Source organism: Astyanax mexicanus, chromosome 3, assembly GCF_023375975.1.
Source record: "Astyanax mexicanus isolate ESR-SI-001 chromosome 3, AstMex3_surface, whole genome shotgun sequence".
NCBI lineage: Eukaryota > Metazoa > Chordata > Actinopteri > Characiformes > Acestrorhamphidae > Astyanax > Astyanax mexicanus.
The window spans coordinates 7,737,633-7,761,299 of NC_064410.1; the positions used below are offsets into that span (position 1 = coordinate 7,737,633).

The following is a 23,667-nucleotide window of genomic DNA, read 5'->3' on the forward strand; positions in this document are numbered from 1 at the left end:
CCATCCATATTTCATGTCCGCTTGATACAATTCATTGACATTTCCTCTGTGTGTGTGAGTGGGCAGATGGTGTGTGTGTGTGTGTTGGAGGTGGTGGTGCTGGTGATGATGGAGGGCGGAGGCACCGGTATTCACGACAGCAATAGCTGCTCACGATGATTATAAGAGCAGTGATGAACAGAGGTGTTACACAATACTTCGCCCCCTCAGTAAACACACACACACACACAAACACACACTCCAGAATATTTGTTCCTGTTCCTCCACAACCCTTTAAAAATAAAGCAACTTTGCACCCATAGCAATCCATGACCCAGAGCTTCTAGCCTCTGTAAAGCTGATTATATAGCGTCTTAATTAATGAAGGTATCAAAACAGCTTTTACACTATTTAAAAGAAGCACCTGGACAGCAGGAGTGCTGTCAGCATTGCTGCAGAGATTGAAGTGGTGGGGGTCAGCTTGTCAGTGCTCAGACCATACGCCGCTACACACTACATCAAATTGGCACGCATGGCTGTCACCCCAGAAGGTAGCCTCTTCTGAAGTTTGTACACAAGAAAGCCCACAAACAGTTTGCTGAAGACATGTCAACAAATGACATGGATTACTGGAACCATGTCCACCATGGTCGGATGAGTTTAAAATTAACTTGGTTCTTCTCTGAAGTAAATACTATATATTGTGCATATATATGTGCAGTGTGTAGCTGCTTTAATGCAAACAATTATGTAAATTATGTAAACATAGTAAACTAAATGGTGAAGCAGCGAGTAGTAACGCTTCACAGACCATGCATTTAAACAGCATGAAGCAGCAAAGACAGAGTTTGTTCATAGTTGTGGTAATTTGTGTTATCTGGCTTATCTATATATCAGATTAAACTCCGCCTTATCAGTATCAAATGAAGGTATCAAAACACTAACTAACACTCCAAAATTACATGTGACTCGTTAGTATCACTAGGTCTCAGGTGTGCACAGGGAGAAGGTGTGTTCAATTTTGTAGAACAACTCTCATACTGGTCACTGAAAGATCCAACATGGCACCTCATGGCAAAGGACTCTCTGCATTTGTCTTAAAAGATGAATGGGCGCGCTACATGAAGATGGCCAAGGCTACAAGAAGATTGCCAACACCCTAAAACTGAGCTGCAGCAATAGCCAAGATCAACCATGTAAAAAAAAAAAACGCACATGCTCAGCGTCACGTCCAAAATCTGTCATTTAATAAAGATAGGTGCAGGAGTGCTGTCAGCATTGGTGCAGAGATTGAAGAGGTGGTCAAATTGGTCTGCATGGCTGCCACCCCAGAAGGTGGCCTCTTCTGAAGTCTCTACACAAGAAAGCCCGCAAATAGTGGGAACTGGAACCATGTCCTATGGTCGGATGAGATCAAAATGAATTTGTTTGGTTCTTCTCTGAAGTAAATACTGTGTATTGTGAAGATTCTGTGTTCCAGCACTTATATCTGTGCAGTGTGTAGCTGCTTTAATGCAAAAAAATTTCCGCATAGGTGAACATAGTAAACGAAGTGGTGTAGCAGCGAGTAGTGAACGCTTCACAGACCGAGCGTGTAAACAGCACTGACCAGCGGGGACAGCGTTTGTTAATAGCTGTGATAATTAGCGTTAGTTGGTTAATATATCAAATTAAGATGCACCTAATCAGCAGTATAGTTCAATTAAAAAGAAGTATATTTGATAGCTTACGTTCTCACCACAAGAGAACCACTCCAGAGTTGGTTTGGGACCGAAAACAAACCCACCTTCACTAGCAGGTCTCGATTCGAAAGTTTTGATCTGGATCCAAGTGCGATAACTGTGTTCACACCTGCTCAACTGAACCGCATTAAGGGTACAAACAAACCAAACGAGTTCATTTTAACTGGACCAAATAGTATTTGTGTGAAAACGCCTTTACTTTAGAACTAGCCTTTTATTTTTATTTTTGTAATTTCATAGCTCTAGGGTGGCCCTACTGTCTAACTGCTGCTCATTAAGTTTGAGGATCTCATCAGTTTAAATCCAAGGAAGGGTTTAGTGCTTCATTGTTAATAGCTTTCCAGTCTGGAGGTCATGTCATGTGTCGTCCATTGCTGCTACAGAACAATAGTAATAATTTGTGAATTTTGTGAATTTTAGTCAAATTTTTAAGTGCGTTTAATTGAGTTAATTCAAACTAATGCTCTGTAGTTTTACTTTGACCTGCCAGTGTCCTGATCCAGTATCTCTACACTGGCAGCCCGTGTAGACACACAAACACTGTTGAGTCAGGTGTCCTGTGGTTCAGGTGTGGAAGTAGAAATACAGTAGAACAGAGATAACATCAAGCTAGAGATCCCTGAGGGCTGCAATGGAGACCATCGCTCACCTGTTCCAACTGTACACAGTGACTAAAAAGAGACTGGAGGAACAATAAGAGCGTAACATGAGGATTACATGGTGTGATCAAAAAGTTCTACAGTGACTTAATCCAACCCTTTGCCTAAAGACATTGGAGCAGTTCCCCAATCTTGCCCTACACAGCATTTTAAATGAAGATTTCCCATTGAAAGCTATCAAAATTTTTTATCTAGAACTAGACTTATTCCCTGTCCAGGAAACCAATCCTCTCTCTTTTAGAGTTGATGTAACTTCAGGGGCCTTATCGTACACCCTGCACAAGATTATTTTTTACCCCGTCAACAGTCTATTTTCTTGCCTTGTGCCCACACTGTTAAAATAGCAACAGAGTTTAGGAATGAATCTACACTGATGGGCATGTTGGTCTGGAAGTGAGGTGTGTTCAGGTAAATTTCTGGTGTGTTTCTATATATTTTGGCAGCAGAAAACACAGGTGCTCCACTGACTGATTAAAACCCTGACAACAGTCAACCATCAGAGTCCATTCCTTTTAACTTTTAACTCAACAATAAACAGAATAAAGGATAAAATAACATTCCTGTTCCCTTAAATGATGGGAACTGCTGGTGTATCTTCACAGCGTGAACACACACAGGTCAGTATCCTCTGCTGAGACGAACAAAGCGCTGCGCTGTTAAGATACGAAAGCGCCAAAGTCAGAGCTCACCAGCCTCTTAAAGAGAATGACAACTGACACACTGATTGGTTTATTTCACGTTACACCCAAAACACACCAAAAAACACTAATTAAGAGAATTAGTTCATGATTTTAATGCCTTTTGAGCTGTGCAAGGTGCATTCTTTGCGCTCTCACGATACCAAAGACACACAGACACGCCCTAAATCAAGCTGGCACAGTGCAAAATTGATGGTGCAAAGAAACCAAACCCGGCCTACGAAACCAAATTTACCCAGTATTTACCCAACTGTCCACTGTATCCTTATACCTTACACCTTGCCAGCCGTGGTTCTAGACTGCTTTTCTTGTGGGGGCAGTAGAAAATAATGTTAATAGGTATATTTTTAAAGCCAGAGCTAATGATACAGGCTAAAATTAATTGTAAATTGCACAAAAGTAAAGAAATAAAAATGTTGCATGTGTCTTCAACAGAAAACAACGCGTTATGGGGTTTACGTCAGTGTAAAATAAAAATACATGCAGAGAGATTTAAATTAAGTTTGTGTCAGGAGAGATTAGCTGCTACTAACTAAGTTAGTAGCTTGCTTAACAGCTAGCTGCTAATACTACAAGTTAAGCAACGATATGGTTACAAGCAGGTAACCCTGAGCAACAAGTCTCCACAGTTTTGCCAACGTTACCTTGTGGAAGTCTAAAGTTTAAACTGGAAGAAGTGTTTAATTCGCCTTTTTATATCCCTGCCTCTCATGTTCACACTGGCAGGGCATGCCGTACTGAACCAGAGCGTCTCTAAAAGAGCCAATCAGAAATAAGCAAGGAAATATCTTCACGTTGCACAGCAAATTGGGTTTATTAATTAATTAATCATTGCTCGCATACACTCTAAAAAATAGAGGTACGATATGAGTACTTTTTTGTACTCAAAGGTACACTATTCATAATTGTACCCTCAAAGGTACAATATTGGTCTTTACAGGGTCAGATTTGTTCCCTCTGAAGTACAAAGTAATTTCTAACAGCAATAAGTACAGATTTGTACCATTTAACCAGCCAAAAGGTACATTCAGTATTCTGCATCACTGTACTAATAAACAATATATATGTTAATTGCACATTTTTTATTTGAAAGCCAGACAATTTTGGATCATCAAGTTTTTGAGCCACATTTAGTTGACGAAAATATTTATAATCTTTACTGGCACCAAAACCATGGGTCCAAAAAAGGACTTTCACTGAATATAAGGTACAGCCCCAGCGACAAGCTTTGTACCCTTTTAGGTACAAATCTGTACTTATATTTCTTAGAGTGTTGGGTTTGGGGGGGGCAAAAACAAAACTGAGGGGGGCAACGCACCCCTCAGCCCCCTCCTAGAACATGCCCTGTACTTCGCTAAAGAAAAAAAAACTGATTCTTCCAGGAATTCCTGGATAACACAGACCTGACACTCTCACTCACCTGCCCACTGGCATTTATACTGGAACTCTCTGAACAGCACAAAGCTAGAAAACGTGCCAGGCTGATAATGCGTAAATGATCCGGTCCTGCGACACTGAAGCAGAACTGAACGCTTCAGCAAGCTGGTATGTTTTGTTCCATCCCTGAACAGCTCTGTCACTGTGACGGTACTCACACACTGTCCTAAACACACACACAGGACTGTTTTTCAGGACATTTTCTCTGTACAGAGAATAAATTTTCCCTCTGTACAGAACATCAGCTCTGAGATGGCATCATCTGTTATACTCTAATCCAATTAATTTTCAGAGTTGATTTTGTACTGCTTGTTTTAGAGTGAAAAAGAACATTCCATCTATTTTTGTTGTTGTTTAAATTAATAAACAATATGAATTTCAATTTAATTGAATTTCAGCTGGTCGATGACATGCCCATTTTGAGCTGTCCAGACATGGATGCACTATTTATACAGATTTTTATTTTCATAAGTATTAGTTGTAAAAGTGTGAAATAATTGTTATTGTGTTTTAAAATACAAGTTACTAATTATAAAGATTTGCACAGCATGTATAAAACTTGTGTATATTACAGCTTAAATGCACCAAATATTCTACTGTAAATACAGTATACTGAGTAGCAGTTAGACCATAGGGCCACTCAGACTGATTTATACTTCAGCTTATACTTCTGCATTCATGTGGCAAATTGTTATTTAAATGGCGCAGCGCTTCTGTGAGTCTCAGCAGATGAAACTGCCCTGCTCATTTATGCTTGTTCATTCTTTTTTTATTGATGTAAAAGTTTCTATGGCTGTCAACAGGCACACACTAGATTTTGGCACCACCTGTGTTTTCTGTTGCCAAAATATAGTAACAACATGGCAGAAATTTACCTTAACACACATCATTTTGAGACCACCACGCCCACTGCGTGGAGCGTTGTGTATTATTTTTTTACGTAAAAAAGTGGTGAGCACCATATATTAAGTGGTGAGCAGCAGATAGTAAGTGGTAAACACCACATACTAAGTGGTGAGCGCCAGATAATCCTAGCTAGCAAGCTATATTTAAACTAAAATATATTACACAGTGAAATAAAGTTGTTAAATAGATAGTTAGCTATGTTATTTCAGTTAGAATGTTTTAGCTAATGTTAGCTACATTAGCTAATGCTAATTACTTAATTTCAGTTGGGAATGTTTTAGCTAATGTTAGCTAGGTTAGCTAATGTACTTCTTTATTTCAGTGGAAAATGATTTAGCTAATGTTAGCTAGGTTAGCTAATGTTAACTTCTTTATTTCAGTGGAAAATGATTTAGCTAATGTTAGCTAGGTTAGCTAATGTTGAATACTTTATTTCAGTGGGGAATGTTTTAGCTAACGTTATCTAATGTAAACTACTTTATTTCAGAAGGGAATATTTTAGCTAATGTTAGCTAGGTTAGCTAATGTTAATTACTTTATTTCAGATGGAAATGTTTTAGCTAACATTAGCTAGGTTAGCTAATGTTAAATACTTTATTACAGTGGGAAATCTTTTAGCTAATGTTAGCTAGGTTAGCTAATGTTAATTACTTTATTTCAGTGGGGAATGTTTTAGCTAATGTTAGCTTTGTTAGCTAATGTTAATTACTTTATTTTAGTGGGGAATGTTTTAGCTAATGTTAGCTAGGTTAGCTAATGTTAACTACTTTATTTTTTAGAGGGGAAAGTTTTAGCTAACGTTAGCTAACTTAGCTAATATTAACTACTTTATTTGAGTGTGGAATATTTTAGCTAACGTTAGCTACCTTAGCTAATGTTAACTACTTTATTTCAGTGGGGAATGTTTTAGCTAATGTTAGCTAGCTTAGCTAATGTTAACTACTTTATTTCAGTGTGGAATATTTTAGCTAACGTTAGCTAGCTTAGCTAATATTAACTACTTTATTTGAGTGTGGAATATTTTAGCTAATGTTAGCTAGCTTAGCTAATGTTAACTACTTTATTTCAGTGGGGAATGTTTTAGCTAATGTTAGCTTTGTTAGCAGTTGTTTATTTCAGAGGGGAATGATTTAGATAATGTTAGCTAGGTTAGCTAATGTTAATTACTTTATTACAGTGGGGAATATTTTAGCTAACGTCAGCTTTGTTAGCTAATGTTAAATCATTTATTTCAGTGGGAAATCTTTTAGCTAACGTTAGCTAGGTTAGCTAATGTTAACTACTTTATTTCAGTGGGGAATGTTTTAGCTAATGTTAGCTTTGTTAGCTAATGTTAACTACTTCATTTTATAGAGGGGAAAGTTTTAGCTAATGTTAGCTAGCTTAGCTGAGCATTGCAGAGCATGTGCACAGCACAACGTAGCAGTCTGTGAAGTCATGTACAGACCAGTGAATATACTATCTAGGGCCTACCACTTAGTATGTGGTGCTCACCACACCATGTCCCTTCAGGGGCTCCATAATCATCTAATAGTTTTAGTATTAAAAAAATATATATACAATGGTGGTAAATTGAACATTGTACATATTACAGATGTTCCATCATCCAGTCAATTCAGTCACCCAGACCACATAGGAAAAGCTCAACAATCACTTCAGCCAGTTGCATAGCCAAGGGCACGGAGCCAGCGGAGTCAAGCGTCAGTCTGTTTATCAGCAGAATTTCCCCATCAGCTGATGCACAGACTGCTGCTCCAAATCCATCCTACTGCACTTTCCCACCGTGACCTCGCCTACGTCTGACCACTCCACCACAGCACTGCTATTAAAACAACAATGTCTCACACAGTGGGATAAAACTGAGCCAACGATTAACTATATATTCACCATTTGTCTATTTTGGGGAAAAAAAAATTATTTTCCTAAGTATAGTAAGTTTGTTATTGTATGCTTATATCACGTGCTTTCATTAAAGAACAAAAACAAGTATAAACCAAGTATAAACATTGATTTTACTGTTAAAATTAAAAATTCAAAAACAGGTTTCTCTCAAATGTGAAAAACAGTCTATATTATACCACAGTTTCGACCCTGCAATGTGATTGGCTGAGAGGCGTTCTACGAGTGACGTTATCAGCCGGTAATGCACTGTAACCGAAGGACTCCATGTATTACTCCACCACATACGGGTAACCTAGCAATGATGCAGCGCTTACAAACCAAACAGTGCTGCTACAAACAGAGCAGCAATTGAACTATTTTAACTCACGGAGTGTTTAAAAACAAACAGATTGTATTTTCTCATCCTCTTTAACTCAAAATCTTTCAATAATCAGGCCTGCAGCCTTGTGCCTACGACTGCACCACAGCAGTGCCAATATTACACGTTATAGCACGACCTTGAGTATATTGTAGCTTAATTTGGTTATTCATTGGAAGGGCTCCATTAGGATAAGCTCAGCTAAATTCTACCAGAAGACTCTATTGCTACGTCACCTTACCTTGGCCAATCACTAGCTTCCACCTGTCAATTCAAGTTTCCCCTCCATCTTCCCCACTCCTCCAGCCCAGCTGGTCAGTAGAACCTTTTTTAAATGTTGAATTTAACATTCTTAGAACATTCTATCTGTCAAGTTTTCTGCATATTCATAGAACTTTTTTATTTAACATTTTTTAAACATTCTGGTAACAATGCTGCAACGTCACTACTGACATTTTGGAATCGATTTTTGGAATGTTACTCCTTATGTTCCCATAACGTTCTTATAATGTTAGTTAGAGGGTAGTCTACCTTTCATTTTTTTCGCCCCTGGAGTCTCCTAGTAGAACTGTGATTACTCTGCTACATACAGCAACTGTTGATATACAGGGGTTGGACAATGAAACCGAAACAGCTGGTTTTAGACCACAATAAATTATTGTCCCGTCGGACAGTTCTGATGGAAACAGGAGAGTTGAGGTGCACATTGAATTCTGCCGTGATTTGATCAGCCGTGGTTTTATGTTTTTTGGATAGAATCCGGGTTAGCAACCGAACATCCCTTTCAGACAGCTTCCTCTTATATTGTCCACAGTTAATCCTGTTGGATGTGATTGGTTCTTCTTGGTGGTGACATGCTGACATTACCCTGGATACCGTGGCTCTTGATGCATCACAAACACTTGCTGTCTTGGTCACAGATGCTCCAGCAAGACGTGAACCAACAATTTGTCCTCTTTTGAACTCTGGTATGTCACCCATAATGTTATAGTGTGCATTGCAATGTTTTAAGCAAAACTGTGCTCTTACCCTGCTAATTGAACCTTCACACTCTCTCACGCTCTTACTGGTGCAATAATGTGCAATTAATGAAGATTGGCCACCAGGCTGCTCCAGTTTAGCCATGATGAAACCTCCCACAATAAAATGTTTCATTGTCCAACCCCTGTAGCTTACAGTGCATAGTCAGAATATGCAATACAGTGATCTGGGGCTTCCATTCTGGAGCCTAAACATCAGTCATCATCAATACCATCTATAGCCTCTCAACACTGGCTTTATTCAAGAACATCACATGTGCCACCACATAAGCGAATCCTTCCTTCTTCCTCCTTTACTATCAAATAAATCAGATAAGGGCAGTTCTGGTCATAATATAAATATATGACCCAGAGCAGGAACAAAGCACGGCTCAAGGACATGGCGATAAAGATACAATTCGTGTGAGGTCATCCGTTCCCTACTATACACACTTCTCCTCTTGTCCTTGGATTGAGTTTGCGGAAGAGGAAAATACATGGCAACCGTGTTTACCTTTAAAGGAATCCTATAATGCTAAAGTGAATTGATCCTGGCATATCTGGATAGTTCGATACATGGCAGTGACAAATCATGAACCTCTCTTGTTACTCCTTCCAAAAAAACATCTAGAAAAAAAAAATAGAAACTAGGTAAAAGCAAATAGAAACCACTTGCAAAACCCTAAAATGGTTACATAAGAGTTTTTACTCTTTATAAACATAGAACAAAAAGTAAGGAAATGTGCGTTTGGAAGATTAGTCGATTATTTATTTGTGGTAACAATGCTTCTTGGTAGTTATATTCTTATATTGTAGAAAAACCTGGTCATTTCTTCTTCTTTTAATTGGTGCTACATTAGTAAGGAACATGCATTTAAGGGGTGAGCAGCAGAGCTAGGAATATTGCTAGTGCCCAGTATTGGCATAGTTACCATAGTTACTTTTTGGCAGCATCATGATGATTTGGGTTTGCTTTTCTTTAGCAAGGACAGGGAAGATGGTTAAAATTGATGGGAAGATGGATGGAGCTAAACACAGGACCATTCCGTAAGAAAACCTGTTGGAGTCTGCAAAAGACCCGAGACTGGGACGGAGATTTACTGTATCTTCCAACAAGACAATGATCCAAAACATGAAGCAAAATCTACAGTGAAACGGTTCACAAATAGACGTATCCAGGTGTTTGAATGGCCAAGTAAAAGTCCAGACCTGAATCCAATGGAGAATCTGTGGAAAGACCTTAAAGACCTGCTGTTCACAAACCGACGCTCTCCATCCAGCCTCACTGAGCTCCAGCTGTTTTACTATTGTTTTTAAGGAAGAATGGGCAAAAAGTTCAGTCTCTCGATGTGCAAAACTGATAGAGACAAACCCCAAGCGACTTGCAGCTGTAATCACAGCAAAAGAAGCCGCTACAAAGTATTATTAATATAATATTGCACGCCCCACTTTTCAGTTTTTTATTTCTTAAAAAAGAATAAAATATCCAATAAATTTCGTTTCACTTCACGATTGTGCCCCACTTGTTGTTGATTCTTCACAAAAAAATGTATATCTTTATGTTTGAAGCCTGAAATGTGGCAAAAGTTTGAAAAGTTCAAGGGGGCACTGTATATCTGTAATGTTACAGGCTAATTTTCCTGAAACCTTTTCAAAACTTTGCTAAATAAACTTTGCTTCTCTGTTAGCTGGGTAAGCAGCCCACTGAGGTTCTAGTTTAAATGGAGATGACTCTCCATAACATCTGTGAACTGTACAGTAGGCTGAAGTTCATAAACCATATGTGCTCTGGAAGAACGGAGGGAGACCTCTGGCAATTTTTCACTTAAAATAATAAGCACTTGTTTTCTACAATACAGCCAGTGTTGTTCTTGTTGTGCATGGTTTAAGGCTGAATATTGCTCACATCAACACCCAATTCCAACCCATTCATCGGGTGCAGACACGCTTGATCCGAAGGGATGGGGTGATGGGTGGGTGGTGGTGGTAGAGCAGGGGTGTCCAAACCACGGCCCGCGGGCCATTTGCGGCCCGTATCCTTTTCTGGAGCAGCCCGCGAGGTATTTTAGAAATAGAATGCGCATTTCTAGTGCATAAAAACGGGTCAAAGAGTCTAAAAGCGGAGAGAGTGCGCATTTCTAGCGCAGAAAAACGGGCCAAAGAGTCTAAAAGCAGAGAGGGTGCGCATTTCTAGCGCAGAAAAACGGGCAAAAGAGTCTAAAAGCGGAGAGAGTGCGCATTTCTAGCGCAGAAAAACGAGGCAAAGAGTCTAAAAGCGGAGAGAGTGCGCATGTCTAGCGCAGAAAAACAGGCCAAAGAGTCTAAAAGCGGAGAGAGTGCGCATTTCTAGTGCATAAAAACGGGCCAAAGAGTCTAAAAGCGGAGAGAGTGCGCATTTCTAGCGCAGAAAAACGGGCCAAAGAGTCTAAAAGCAGAGAGGGTGCGCATTTCTAGTGCAGAAAAACGGGCCAAAGAGTCTAAAAGCAGAGAGGGTGCGCATTTCTAGTGCATAAGAACGTGCCAAAGAGTCTGAAACTTTCCGTAATTAAGGAGTTATATATTAAGAGACATCATGGAATTAAACATCAATTTGAAAAATCTTAGTTTACACAACACTGTCAAAGATAAAGATAGTAAGTCAAGTAAAATGGTGTGTAAATTAAATAATTAAAAAAAAGGATTATTTAAAGTGGTATATTTCATTATTTGTTTTATTACAGAGTCTGTGGCCCGTGACTTCAAATATATTTCTCCTTCTGGCCCCCAACAAAAAAAGTTTGGACACCCCTGTGGTAGAGGGTGAAGCTTCGTGAGCTCAACAATAAAGAAAGCAGAAGGCAGACGCTTGCAACAGACTGCGGCAAGCCGGCGTCGCACTTATGGATCTCGCAACGTAATTAATAACACATTGTAGTCCTGCAATTTGCAGTCCTGCGGGAATGCAGGAGCCGGGAGAGAGAAAGCATGATTACTGCTGTGAATGAAGGAGAGCGTCTCTGTGTTTCGAAATGGAATTACAGCTCTGGAGAGACGTGCTAATTGTCGCTTCTGCCGTGGAGAAATGTCACCGTGACATTCATATAGGCTTCAGGCGGCCATTAGTGGGCTTGTGAAAGCTCTGAGGAGACTATTACAGCGCAGACAAGCCGCTGGGTTTAGGGTAGTCTGCCTGGATAAGTGAAGCAGGAGACTGCGGGTTGTTTTTTTACGTGAAAGAACAGCTACTCACAATGTCCCTCTGAGAGCTGTGTCAGGAGATGACCAGAGAGACGACTAATGCGCAACAGATCCCTGAAAAGCCTGAAGACGAAGATTTTGAGAGTATTAACCATAGACTGTGTATAGCTGGACAGAGCATCGTCTCTCAAAAGTGAAGCCACCACAGGTCGGGCACCCCCTGCTGTTCGGTTGCAGAAAGCTGCGTAACCCCACCCATCCCCATAGGTTTTAATGGCAAAACAGACAACTTTCAATCACGTTTTTATTTTCCAATATACTGCAATTCTACCTCCATTATTTAAATGCAACAGCTAGTGTAACCTCTGCTTATAATGTCAAATTTTTATATCCCCACAGAATTCGTTTATAAAAACATTATCCAGCTCTATTCAAAAAAGGTGTGGTTTTTGTAAAAGGGCTGGTTATGGGCGGGACTAATAACAGACCGTCAGCTCCACTCCGCTCTGCTCTGCAGCCTGTGACCTCGAGGCAGCCCTCAGGGGCGGGGTTATTTAAATGAGTGGGCTGTCTCTCCACAGTCTTTCTCCCTCCTCTGGTCTCTACTGCGCAGACTCGGGTTTTAGGATCGCCAACATGGCGGAAGATTTTGGCTTCATTTTCATTAAATGAATGGGAACTGCGACACAGCGTCCATCTTTTTTACAGTTTCTGGTCTAAACCATAGACTGTATTCAAGGGTGTCCCCATTCACTCTTATTACGGTGTTTTGAAGCCAAAATATGGCGGAAATGGAAGCTGTCGTCTTGCGTGCGCTTGCGCAGTAGAGGCAAATTGGAGCCAGAATTGGCGCAGCTGAGGTGGAAGGCGGGGTTGTGTGACTGCCCAAACCCCGCCCACTTTCCCCCTCAATTACTCTTTGCGTTTCACCGTCATTTTCAACAAAACAAGTTACTTTTAACTTAGCTAACCTGAGTTGGCTGACCTAGTTAACTAGCTAGCTATAGCGTTAAGTAGCTAACGCTAGGTTAAAAACCTAACCTAGATACTAAAATTAGGGAGAAGAACGTAATATATGAATATTAATGTACTGATGGAAGGAAATTATCCACTTACCGAAAAAGCTTCAGAAATTCAGTCATTTTTAACATTAAAATCCGAAACTCAGAAAGATCTGACTTTGAGTTTCGTGACTGAGCCACAGTGCCGGTGCGCATTCACGCTTTTAGGCGTCCTGTCAAGCACCACATCGCCACACCCCTTTAAATATCACGGAATAACTCCTATAAAACGTATTAACTGTAAATAAAAACACTGGGGGTTATTAACACTGGAGGGGGGCTTTCAGAATGTACAGAACTTAACTTCCAAAAAAAATTACTGGATGTGTTATTTCAGTTGAATGGAAATAGGCGGGGTTAAAAGTTGTACTGGAGCCAGAAACCTGAGGGCGTGGGAGTGGCTTTGAACGTAGTGGCTTCACTTTTCAACCCCTGTCGTGCTGTCCATACTTATATACAGTCTATGGTATAAACGAACAACCTGAGGCAACTGGGGGCTGATAACAGCTGCTAATCTCATATAGTCACTGTCAATACAAATACTGTACTTTTAATTTGTACCAAATTTGACTTTTTGTCATAATTAGTGCGATTGCAGGGATTGAGTTAAACATCTGAGATTTGATTTTCACTCTCAAAGTGCAATAACTAATTTAACTCATTCAGATTTAAATGTTGTCCAGTGTTGGAGTTATTTGACAGAGTTGAATATTTCGGTGGACTCAAATGAACCCAATAAATACTGCCCAACTCCACAGAGCTTTAATTAAACTCCGCCCAGTCAAACCTATTATTTGCATAGTGGGCATGCCCCCCCAAACATAACCTACCATCAGTGTGTAGTCTTGCCCACCAGGGCTACCTTCCATTGGATTTGCCTAGCCAACATGTTGTAGGCTATAAGAGCAAGTTACCATCATAGCAATGACCATGGATACCAAAGCAACATTTTAGCAACCACCATGGATAGCACAGCAACACATTAGCAACCACCTAACAACACCTTAGCAACGACTTAGCAACCACCAAGCAACCACCATGGAAACCATAGCAACACCATTAAATCTTGTAGTTCTTCTTTACATTGTGTCAAAATTCCATATTGATTGAATTAATCTAAATTAAATCTAAAATCTTAGTTAATAACATAAACAAATTCTTTCCCCTGTACAGCGCCTTGCAAAACTATTCATACCCCTTGCACTTTTGTTGTCACCTTACAAGACAAACTTAAATGTATTTTATTAAGATTTTAAGTTACAGACCAACACAAATAGCACATCATTATGAAGTGAGCGAAAATGATACATGGTTCTGAAAATTTTAATCAAATAAAAATCTAAAAAGTGTGACATGCAAAAGTATTCAGAGTATACATTTACTCTGAACCCCCTGAATACTTTTGCACATCACATGTTTCAGATTTTTATTTGATTAACATTTTGAAAGCATACAGTATTTTTCTTTCACTTCACAATTATGTGCTACTTTGTGTTAATCTATCATTTAAAATCTCAATAAAATACAGTTTAATAAGTTTGTGGTTGTAAGGTGACAAAATGTGAACAAGTTCAAGGGGTATGAATACTTTTGGAAGCCACAGTATAGTTGTGTTTTGGAGATACAAGGTGATACAGCTGATACGAGTCAAAAGCCTTTACTTACGCTGGTGACCTTCCGGTAGATCTGGGCTGCGTTCTGGCACTCTGAGTAAGGGTATTCGGATGTGGTCATCTCCAGGATGCACATCCCAAAGGCGTACACGTCCACCGCCTCGTCATACTTCTCCTCATACATCTCCGGAGCCATGAACTCAGGGGTGCCTGTAAGAACATACAATACAGACAATGAGTAAAACATAAAGGGCCCAAGCACAGAACCTTGTAGGGTGGTTTAACACAGCATGACTTGAAAAATCCCAGAGCAAGAAAAGATGCATTAAAGTTTACTGGAAAAGTTGTTTCAGCATTAAAGATATATAAAACAAACATAAATTAATGTAATTTGATAAAATCTATCAATATGACTCTGCCAGCAGTGTCCAGTTAACAGTTTGTTGTCACGCTCCATTGACGTGATTAGCTCTAGCTCCACAAGGAACACCTAATAGATATTTCAGTACTAATATAAAACTAGAACTGGATGATATGGCGAAATTTACCATAATTTCCGGGCTATTAAGCGCACCTAAATGTTAGACACACCCACTCATTTTAAAAAGAAACAGAAAGATGTTACACAGAAACTTTTAATCAAATAGGCTACACACACAAATAACGTTACGCACTGCGAACAGTGCTGAGACATGACTGGTTTAAAAAATACAATCTACCAGGAAAAGTCACGAGAGTAAAGTCGTAATATTACTAGAATAAAGTCGTAATATTAAAAGCGAAAAGTAGTCTAGATTTTGCGACGAAGGCCTAGACTATTGCTCTTATGCTTTGGATCCATGTTGCTCCACACCGTCACGATCCACTGGCAGATTTGAGCTAAAATTGCTCTTGGTCCAGCGGTTTAAAGCGCTGCCACTATGAGCAGGAGGTCGCAAGTTCGAAGCTGCCATCAAGCTGCCGGCGCTCAGAGGGAGTAAAATTGGCCCTGCTCCCTCCAGGTGGGTAGATGGTGCTCTCTCCCCACATCACTCCAAGGGTGATGTCCACAGCACAGGGCGTCTGTGAGCTGATGTACCGGAACCGTGCCGGTTCAGCATCAGCTGCAGCTCGAAAAGAAGCGGTAGCTGACTTCACAGGTATCGGAGGAAGCCTGTGTTAGTCTTCACCCTCCTGGTGTGTTGGGGCATTACTGGTGATAGTTCAAATGAGTGGGTTGGGTAATTGGCCGTGTAAATTGGGGAAAAAAAATGTAAAAATTATATAAAAAAATTGCTCTTCGCATTCGGCCGTTTTTGGTCAATTATTTCTTACCACTTTTTATCCAAGCCTTCCACTCAGCTCAGAGGGTCACTTTAAATCCATGATTCACACTGATGTCGAGCAGCTGCAAATACGTTGATTTCCAGATAAGCCCTGGATTAATCGAAATGCTTGTTTTATTAAAAAAGTCAAAAAACCTTTATAATTGACATTATGTCAATTATGTTGACTAATTATTTTCAGCCCTAAAATGAATTAGACACCTAATGTAGAAAATCTTTACATTGGTAAATAACTGTTGCATCAAGTAAAGGTTGTAAAAAAAACTTTTTACAGTGGCTTGCAAAAGTATTCATACCCTTTGAACTTTTTCACATTTTGTCACCTTACAACCACATACCCTAACTGTATCTTATTGAGATTTTAAGCGATAGACAAACACAAAGTATTGAATAAGTGTGAAGTGGAACAAAACATGGTTTTCATCCCCCTATATCAACACTTAGTAGAGCCACCATTCGCTGCAGTTACGACTGTAAGTGCTTTGGGGTTTGTATCTACAGGTTTTGCGCATTGAGATTTTTGCTAATTCTTCTTTACAAACAGCTCAGGTTCAGCCAGGTCAGGTTTATGTTTTGCCACAGAAGCTCAGTGGGATTTAAGTCTTTAGGACTTTGACTGGGCCATTCAAGCACTTGCATATTCTCTGATCTAAACCACTCCACTGTAGCTCTGGCTGTATGTTTAGGGTCATTGTCTTGCTGGAAGGTGAATCTCCTTCACAGTCTCTAGTCTTTTACAGCCTCCACCAAGGTTTCTTACAGGATTTCAGCCCTGTCATTAGCCCCATCCATCTTTTCATCACCTCTGACCAACTTCTCTGTCTCTGCTGAAGAAAAGCATCCCCACAGCCTGATGCTGCCACCACCACGTTTCACAGTGTGGATGGTGTGTTTAAGGTGTGTTTAATGTTGCACTCGATTAACTTTTCCAGTGACTTCTGAAGGTAGTTGACTGCACTAGATTTTATTTAGGGGGTTCAGAGTAAAGGGGGTGAATACTTTTGCATGTAACATCATTTTTTTTTTTAAATAAACATTTTGAAAAACAACATATCATTTTCATTTCACTTCACAAGTATGTGCTACCTTGTGTTGGTTTATCACTTGAAGTGTCCATAAAAAATACATTTAATGTACAAAATGTGAAAAGGTTCAAGGGGTATGAATACTTTTGCAAGCCACTGTAAAAAGTTTATTTACAGCATGTTTCTTTAAGAAACTAAAGGTGCTTTGTCTATGCCACCCCCCCCCCCCAGCCTCGCTAAAAACAAAATAAGAGTTTATACTGGATTTAAATGCTATTATATTACACTACAAAACACAGCTTTTCCTCTGCCAGCACTAATATGATAGGAGGTGACAGTACATTTCTCTGCCTGTACACAGTGCCCTAAATCCTGCAGCTGCACATCCTTCCTGAGCCTCACGCAGCCAACAATTACCAGTTTTAGAGAAATAGAATTTTTGAGAGCACCACAAACACAGTGTGAGCGCTGACGTCTCAGAGGCTAATCTCTGCCCAGCAGTGCGGCGGCATAAATATGACAAAAATAAATAAATAAACACACGTATACCCCGGCTGCTAGTGGAGGCAGTGGAAGCTGTGTTTACAGTAATAACTGTGAAGGTCAGTTCTCTGCCAAGGTAACAGGGTACACAGCACAGAGCAAACAGCACAGAGCACAGAGCACAGGGTTCATTAAGGCTAATATTGTGATTATTATTTCTACTTTTTTGCCACTTTGCCACAAAACAGCAAAACTACAAATTTCATTGAAAAATGGCCCTATTGACTGGCAATATATTGCGCACTGTATTTTTTGCACTATAGAGAGCCCTGGATTATAAGATGCACTATTAATAAACATCTATTTTCTGGCCTATTTTTTCATACATAATGTGCACCAGATTATACGGCGCATTAAGCAAACAAACCTGTAATTAAAAAAAAAAAAAAAAAAAAGTCTTTCAAAGTTAAACGAGCGCTTGATGTTATTCTACACAGATTTCTCTCCTGAAAACTGTTCATTTAAGTGAGTAAAGCACTTTGGATTATTTACAGTAAGCTTAGATTTCTGGGGGTGAGTTTCAGTGAAGTTTCTCCAGCACTAAGGCTGGGTGCAACAACATTAGCATTAGCTGCTAAACGCAGCACTAGCGGGCCATAAGGACTGAGGAACCCTGAGTGTTCTGGGAACCCAGGGTGCTATCAGCTAGTGGTTCTTCCCATGTATTTTGTTTTAACATGGTAAACACACAGACTACAGTCTGATACTAAATCTCTCAAAGACTGAACTTCTGGTTATACCAGCATAACAATCTTTTCAACACAACTTCTCTATAACCATCGACTCTCTCTCTCTCTCACCGACAAAGGTTGCTAGGAACCTGGGTGTTATGGTTGATGACCAGCTCTCCTTCACGCACCATGTGGCCTCAGTTGCTCGATCCTGCCGCTTTGCGCTGTATAACATTAGAAAAATTCGAACGTTTCTGACGCAACAGGCCACCCAACTCCTGGTACAAGCAGTCGTCATGTCAAGCCTCGACTACTGCAATGCCCTGCTAACTGGCCTCCCGGCCTGTGCAGTAAAACCCCTCCAAATGATCCAGAATGCAGCAGCACGTCTGGTCTTCAACCAGCTAAAACCAACGGGCACATGTCACCCCACTGCTCATTGAGCTCCATTGGCTACCAGTTGATGCTCGCATCAAATTCAAAGCTCTTACAATCGCCTACAAGGTGATGACAGAACAGGCTCCTTCCTACCTGCACTCACTCCTAAAGGCTTGTGCCACCTCCCGGCCGCTGCGCTCCTCCAATGAACGTCGCCTCGCTTTGCCAAACAAACACTCACACAAAGCAATCCAGACTCTTCTCATACAGAATTCCCCAATGGTGGAACAAACTACCTTCCACTACCAGATCAGGAGAATCTCTCCCTATCTTTAATAAACTCCTGAAGACAGAGCTCTTCAAAGAGCACTTACTCTCCTAACACCTCTAACTAACTACCTTCTACTACCAGATCAGGAGAATCTCTCGCTATCTTTAATAAACTCCTGAAGACGGAGCTCTTCAAAGAGCACTTACTCTCTTAACACCTCTAACACACTAACTACTTCTAACCTCATTTCCTTCTTCCCCTCCTTCACTCCTCTATCCCATTATTTCCCTTTGACCTCCTTTAAGCCCTATCTAAAGATGTTTTTACCTTTAACTTCTATTACTTTTGTACTTCACTATTGTAAGTCGCTTTGGACAAAAGCGTCTGCCAAATGTATGTAATGTAATGTAATGTAATGATACACTCGCCTCTGAACGGCAAAAGAGCTAGCGTAGCGTAGAGATTAGCGGCTAAAGCTAATGCTGCTGCACCCAGCCTTAGTGAAGGAGAAACTACACTGAAAACTCAAACTTATAACGCTGTACTTCAGTGGAGTGGCTTTACTGCTCCTTAATACCTGACTCGTAAAATTCCTAAATTTCTTGGGGAAAATTAAAGATTTTAAGTGTGCTTTATAGTCTTTACAATTATACAGTATATTACAAGCCAAATATTATAACATGGTCATTTCTGACATAACAGCTCTCTACATTCTCTATTAATTCAAAAGTAGAGAAACACCTGAACGTGGGATTTTAAATGCCCTTTAAATGGACAAAATACATTTAAATTTGAAATGTTCTAAGATTTAGTTAGTAAATGTGTAAATTATTTGGTCATTACCCCTCTCCCACTGTGATTTTATCTCCAGTTCTAGTGCATTACAGTTACAAAATAATGATAAAAGGACACTGAAATTTGGAGTCGACTAACTTTTTGTAATCAACATCGTCAATAATGTTGACTAATCGTTTCAGTTCTAATATGAATAAGAAGTTAGAAGTCAGAAGTTAGTACGAATCTGTTTACATGTAACACTATAACTAGCACTGTACTACTGTACTACTTTATTTATTAGCATTTTCTCTGTTCATACCAAATCAGAAACCGGTTTAAATGGTGTGTTTCCACCCTAACAAAGCACCAGATCAGCCAGTCTCACAGGTCTTTGAATTGGCTCCTGAAAATATCACCAACAAGGTCATCATGAACTCACCGATCACACTCTTGGCGAAAGAGGCACTCTTGAGCGTAGCCAGCCCTAAATCTCCGATCTTGACCGAGCCGGTGGGTCCTGTGATGAAGATGTTGTCGCACTTGAGGTCTCGGTGGATGATTGGAGGGGCTCGCGTGTGCAGGAAGTGAAGGCCTTTCAGGATCTGGTGGCTCCAGCGCTGGAGGAGCTTCAGCTTCATCTCCTTAAACCTTTTCAGGTATCTGAGGTCACAAAACATAGACATGGTTAGCTAGGCCAATTGCCCCACCCATTCAGATGCTACTCAGCTGAAAATCCCCCTATCACTAGCCACAACACAAGGAGGGTGAAGACTAGCACATGCCTCCTCTGATACTTGGGAAGTCAGCCACCGCCTCTTTTTTTAAACTGCTGTTGATGTAGCATTACCGAGTAGCATCACAGTGCGCTCGGAGGAAAGCGCAGCGACTCGGTTCTAATACATCAGCTCACAGACGCAGCCTTGTGCTGATCGACATCACCCTAAGAGTGATGAAAGGAAAGGAGTGCCATCTACACACCCAGACAGAGAGCAAGGCCAATTGTGCACTCTCAGGGCTCCAGCAGTTAATAGCAAGCTGCATGACCAGGATTAGAACCAGCAATCTCCCAATCATAGTGGCAGCGCTTTATTATAAACTCAAATGAATCAGGCCTTTTTATTACTCTTGTTTCTCATCATAATGAGGCTAATACAGTTATACAGGCGAATTATACCATGTTATAAAGAGCACTATTAACGAACATCTCTTTTCTAGTCTATTTTTTTATACATAAGGTGCACCAGAATATAAGGTGCATTTTACACAACAATAGTAAGGAACAAGGGTGTCGTCATGTTTCCTTTCTAATTCAGCAGGTCTTAAGTAAAGTAAACAAATAATTATTTCAAAGTCAAACGAGTGCTGGATGTTAATCTACACAGATTTATCTCCTGAAAACTGTTTATTTGGGTGAGTAAAGTCTTCTGTGCATTTAACAGTGCCCAACAGAGCTACACCGAGGGACTATGGATGTTTCCGTAAGCCAGGGCACTATCACTATCTAATGGTTTGTCCCATGAAGCTTGTTTTAACACAATATACTCACCTCTGATTGGCGAAAGAGCTAGTGCTGTGGTTAGCGGCTAATGCTAATACTGCTCCAGCCTCAGTGCTGAAGAATCTTTACTGAAACTCCTGTATAAAGCTGTACTTCCGCATTACTGGCTTTACTGCTCCTTATGACCTGACTGGTATCTATCTATCTATCTATCTATCTATCTATCTATCTATCTATCTATCTATCTGTCTATCTATCTATCTATCTATCTATCTATCTATCTATCTATCTATCTAACTAACTATCTAACTGTAATGCTATCTATCTATCTATCTATCTATCTATCTGTAATGCTGTGTGCTATCTATCTATCTATCTATCTATCTATCTATCTATCTATCTATCTAACTGTAATGCTGTGTGCTATGTATCTATCTATCTATCTATCTATCTATCTATCTATCTATCTATCTATCTATCTATCTATCTATCTATCTAACTGTAATGCTATCTATCTATCTATCTATCTATCTATCTATCTATCTATCTATCTATCTATCTATCTACAGGTTATCTATCTATCTATCTATCTATCTATCTAACTGTAATGCTATCTATCTTTCTATCTATCTATCTATCTATCTGTTATGCTGTGTGCTATCTATCTATCTATCTATCTATCTATCTATCTATCTATCTATCTATCTAACTGTAATGCTATCTATCTATCTATCTATCTATCTATCTATCTATCTATCTATCTATCTATGTATCTATCTATCTATCTATCTATCTATCTAACTGTAATGCTATCTATCTATCTATCTATCTATCTATCTATCTATCTATCTATCTATCTAACTGTAATCCTGTGTGCTATATTTCTATCTATCTATCTATCTATCTATCTATCTATCTATCTATCTATCTATCTATCTATCTATCTATCTATCTATCTAACTGTAATGCTATCTATCTATCTATCTATCTATCTATCTATCTATCTATCTATCTATTTATCTGTAATGCTGTGTGCTATCTATCTATCTATCTATCTATCTATCTATCTATCTATCTATCTATCTATCTATCTATCTATATATCTATCTATCTATCTGTAATGCTGTGTGCTATCTATCTATCTATCTATCTATCTATCTATCTATCTATCTAACTGTAATGCTGTGTGCTATCTATCTATCTATCTATCTATCTATCTATCTATCTATCTATCTATCTATCTATCTATCTAACTGTAATACTGTGTGCTATCCATCTATCTATGTAAAGAAACAGAAAAGTAAGCTTTAAAAGTGCTACACAGTAAATGAAAATGTATAACCCCTCAACAAAGGGCCTTTATTTATTATCATTATTCTCTGTACTGTAGCACAGCAGTCAAGCATGCCTGGTTGAACTGCAAGTGTAAACCGCTGAGCCATCTGCAAGCAATTCTCCAGTGAGCGTGAGCGCTGAACTTACGTCTTGAGGGTTCCTGACGTCATGAGCTCGGTGACGAGGATAATGCATTTGTGGCCTTTTACGGTGGACTTCCAGGAGTCGTAGAAGCGCACGATGTTGGGGTGCTGCAGCCCCTTCAGCATCTCCACCTCCTCACTGAAGCGCTGCCTCTCCACCTTCGTCAGCCGCCGCGTCTGAGAGGAGAAACAAAAAAGACATGGAAACACTTAGTGGTCTGAGAGAGTACTGACACGAGTCATTGTGAGTTGTTCTTCATAATAATAAAAATGTATAAAAGTCTTGAAATCTATTTCCAATACAAATGCAATTTTGCCATTGTTATAAACAGTATACCAGGGGTCGGCAATTAACTTTTTTCCAAGTCATTACCTGGAGGGCCACAAAAAAAATTCTGTTTTGGAAAATGAAGTATAATGGGATGAAGTGCTACAGACTAGTAGCTCTCCAGCCCAGAGGGCTGTTGAACCCAATTACAGAACAGTTGATCTCAAAGCAGGTAAAATCCAAGAAGAAAGGAAAAAATAAATGAATACACACACCGCTCCTCATTCAGGATCGAACCCATGTCATCAGAGTCATGGTCCAATATACTACCACTGCCTCGGCTAGTAAATTGGAACACAGCCGGGAAAAAACGCCCTTATAAGGAGATATGGAGCCCAAGAACGGGCGGAAACTAAAGTCACACCAAGTGTGAAAGAGAGACAGGGGAGGGATGTAAATAAAAGCTTGTCAGAGATGCATTTTATTATATATTTTTTTCAGTGCCAGATGTTTTATGCTTTCATGCTCCCCTGCACTATGCTTTCTCTGAGCATAGTTTGGATACAAAAAACTCACCAACTTCATGTTTTACGACAAAGAACAGGGGGAATCAATCAGTAGCACTAAGATGCATGACGCTTCATCACATTCAGTGTCAACACACTCACTAACTGCAAGTTCACCTGTTTCTCACGTAATGCCACATTTCACACCATCAGGAAACAGTTCTGCTTTTGCCAGAGGAGATCCCACCAGATTTTAAAATCTGGCACTAGTTGTGCATTTTGTTGGAGGCTACATACAAATCAGTGCAAACTGGCCAAATTGCATTGTCTGGCCGTAAAAAAAACGCCAGCAAAAAAAGGTCACAGACTCTAATAT

At 39.8% G+C, this 23,667-nt stretch overlaps 1 protein-coding gene across 1 annotated transcript in view; it reads right to left on the reverse strand.

The window, feature by feature from the left end:
- Positions 1-23,667, reverse strand: part of wnk4b (WNK lysine deficient protein kinase 4b) — a 139,210-nt gene that overhangs the window by 64,555 nt on the left and 50,988 nt on the right. Inside the window, exons 3-5 of the mRNA XM_022667983.2 lie at positions 22,522-22,694; positions 19,981-20,201; positions 14,604-14,761 (exon numbers count right to left, since the gene is read on the reverse strand). Coding sequence (XP_022523704.2) covers positions 14,604-14,761; positions 19,981-20,201; positions 22,522-22,694 — 552 coding nt within the window. The remainder of the gene's footprint in view (positions 1-14,603; positions 14,762-19,980; positions 20,202-22,521; positions 22,695-23,667) is intronic.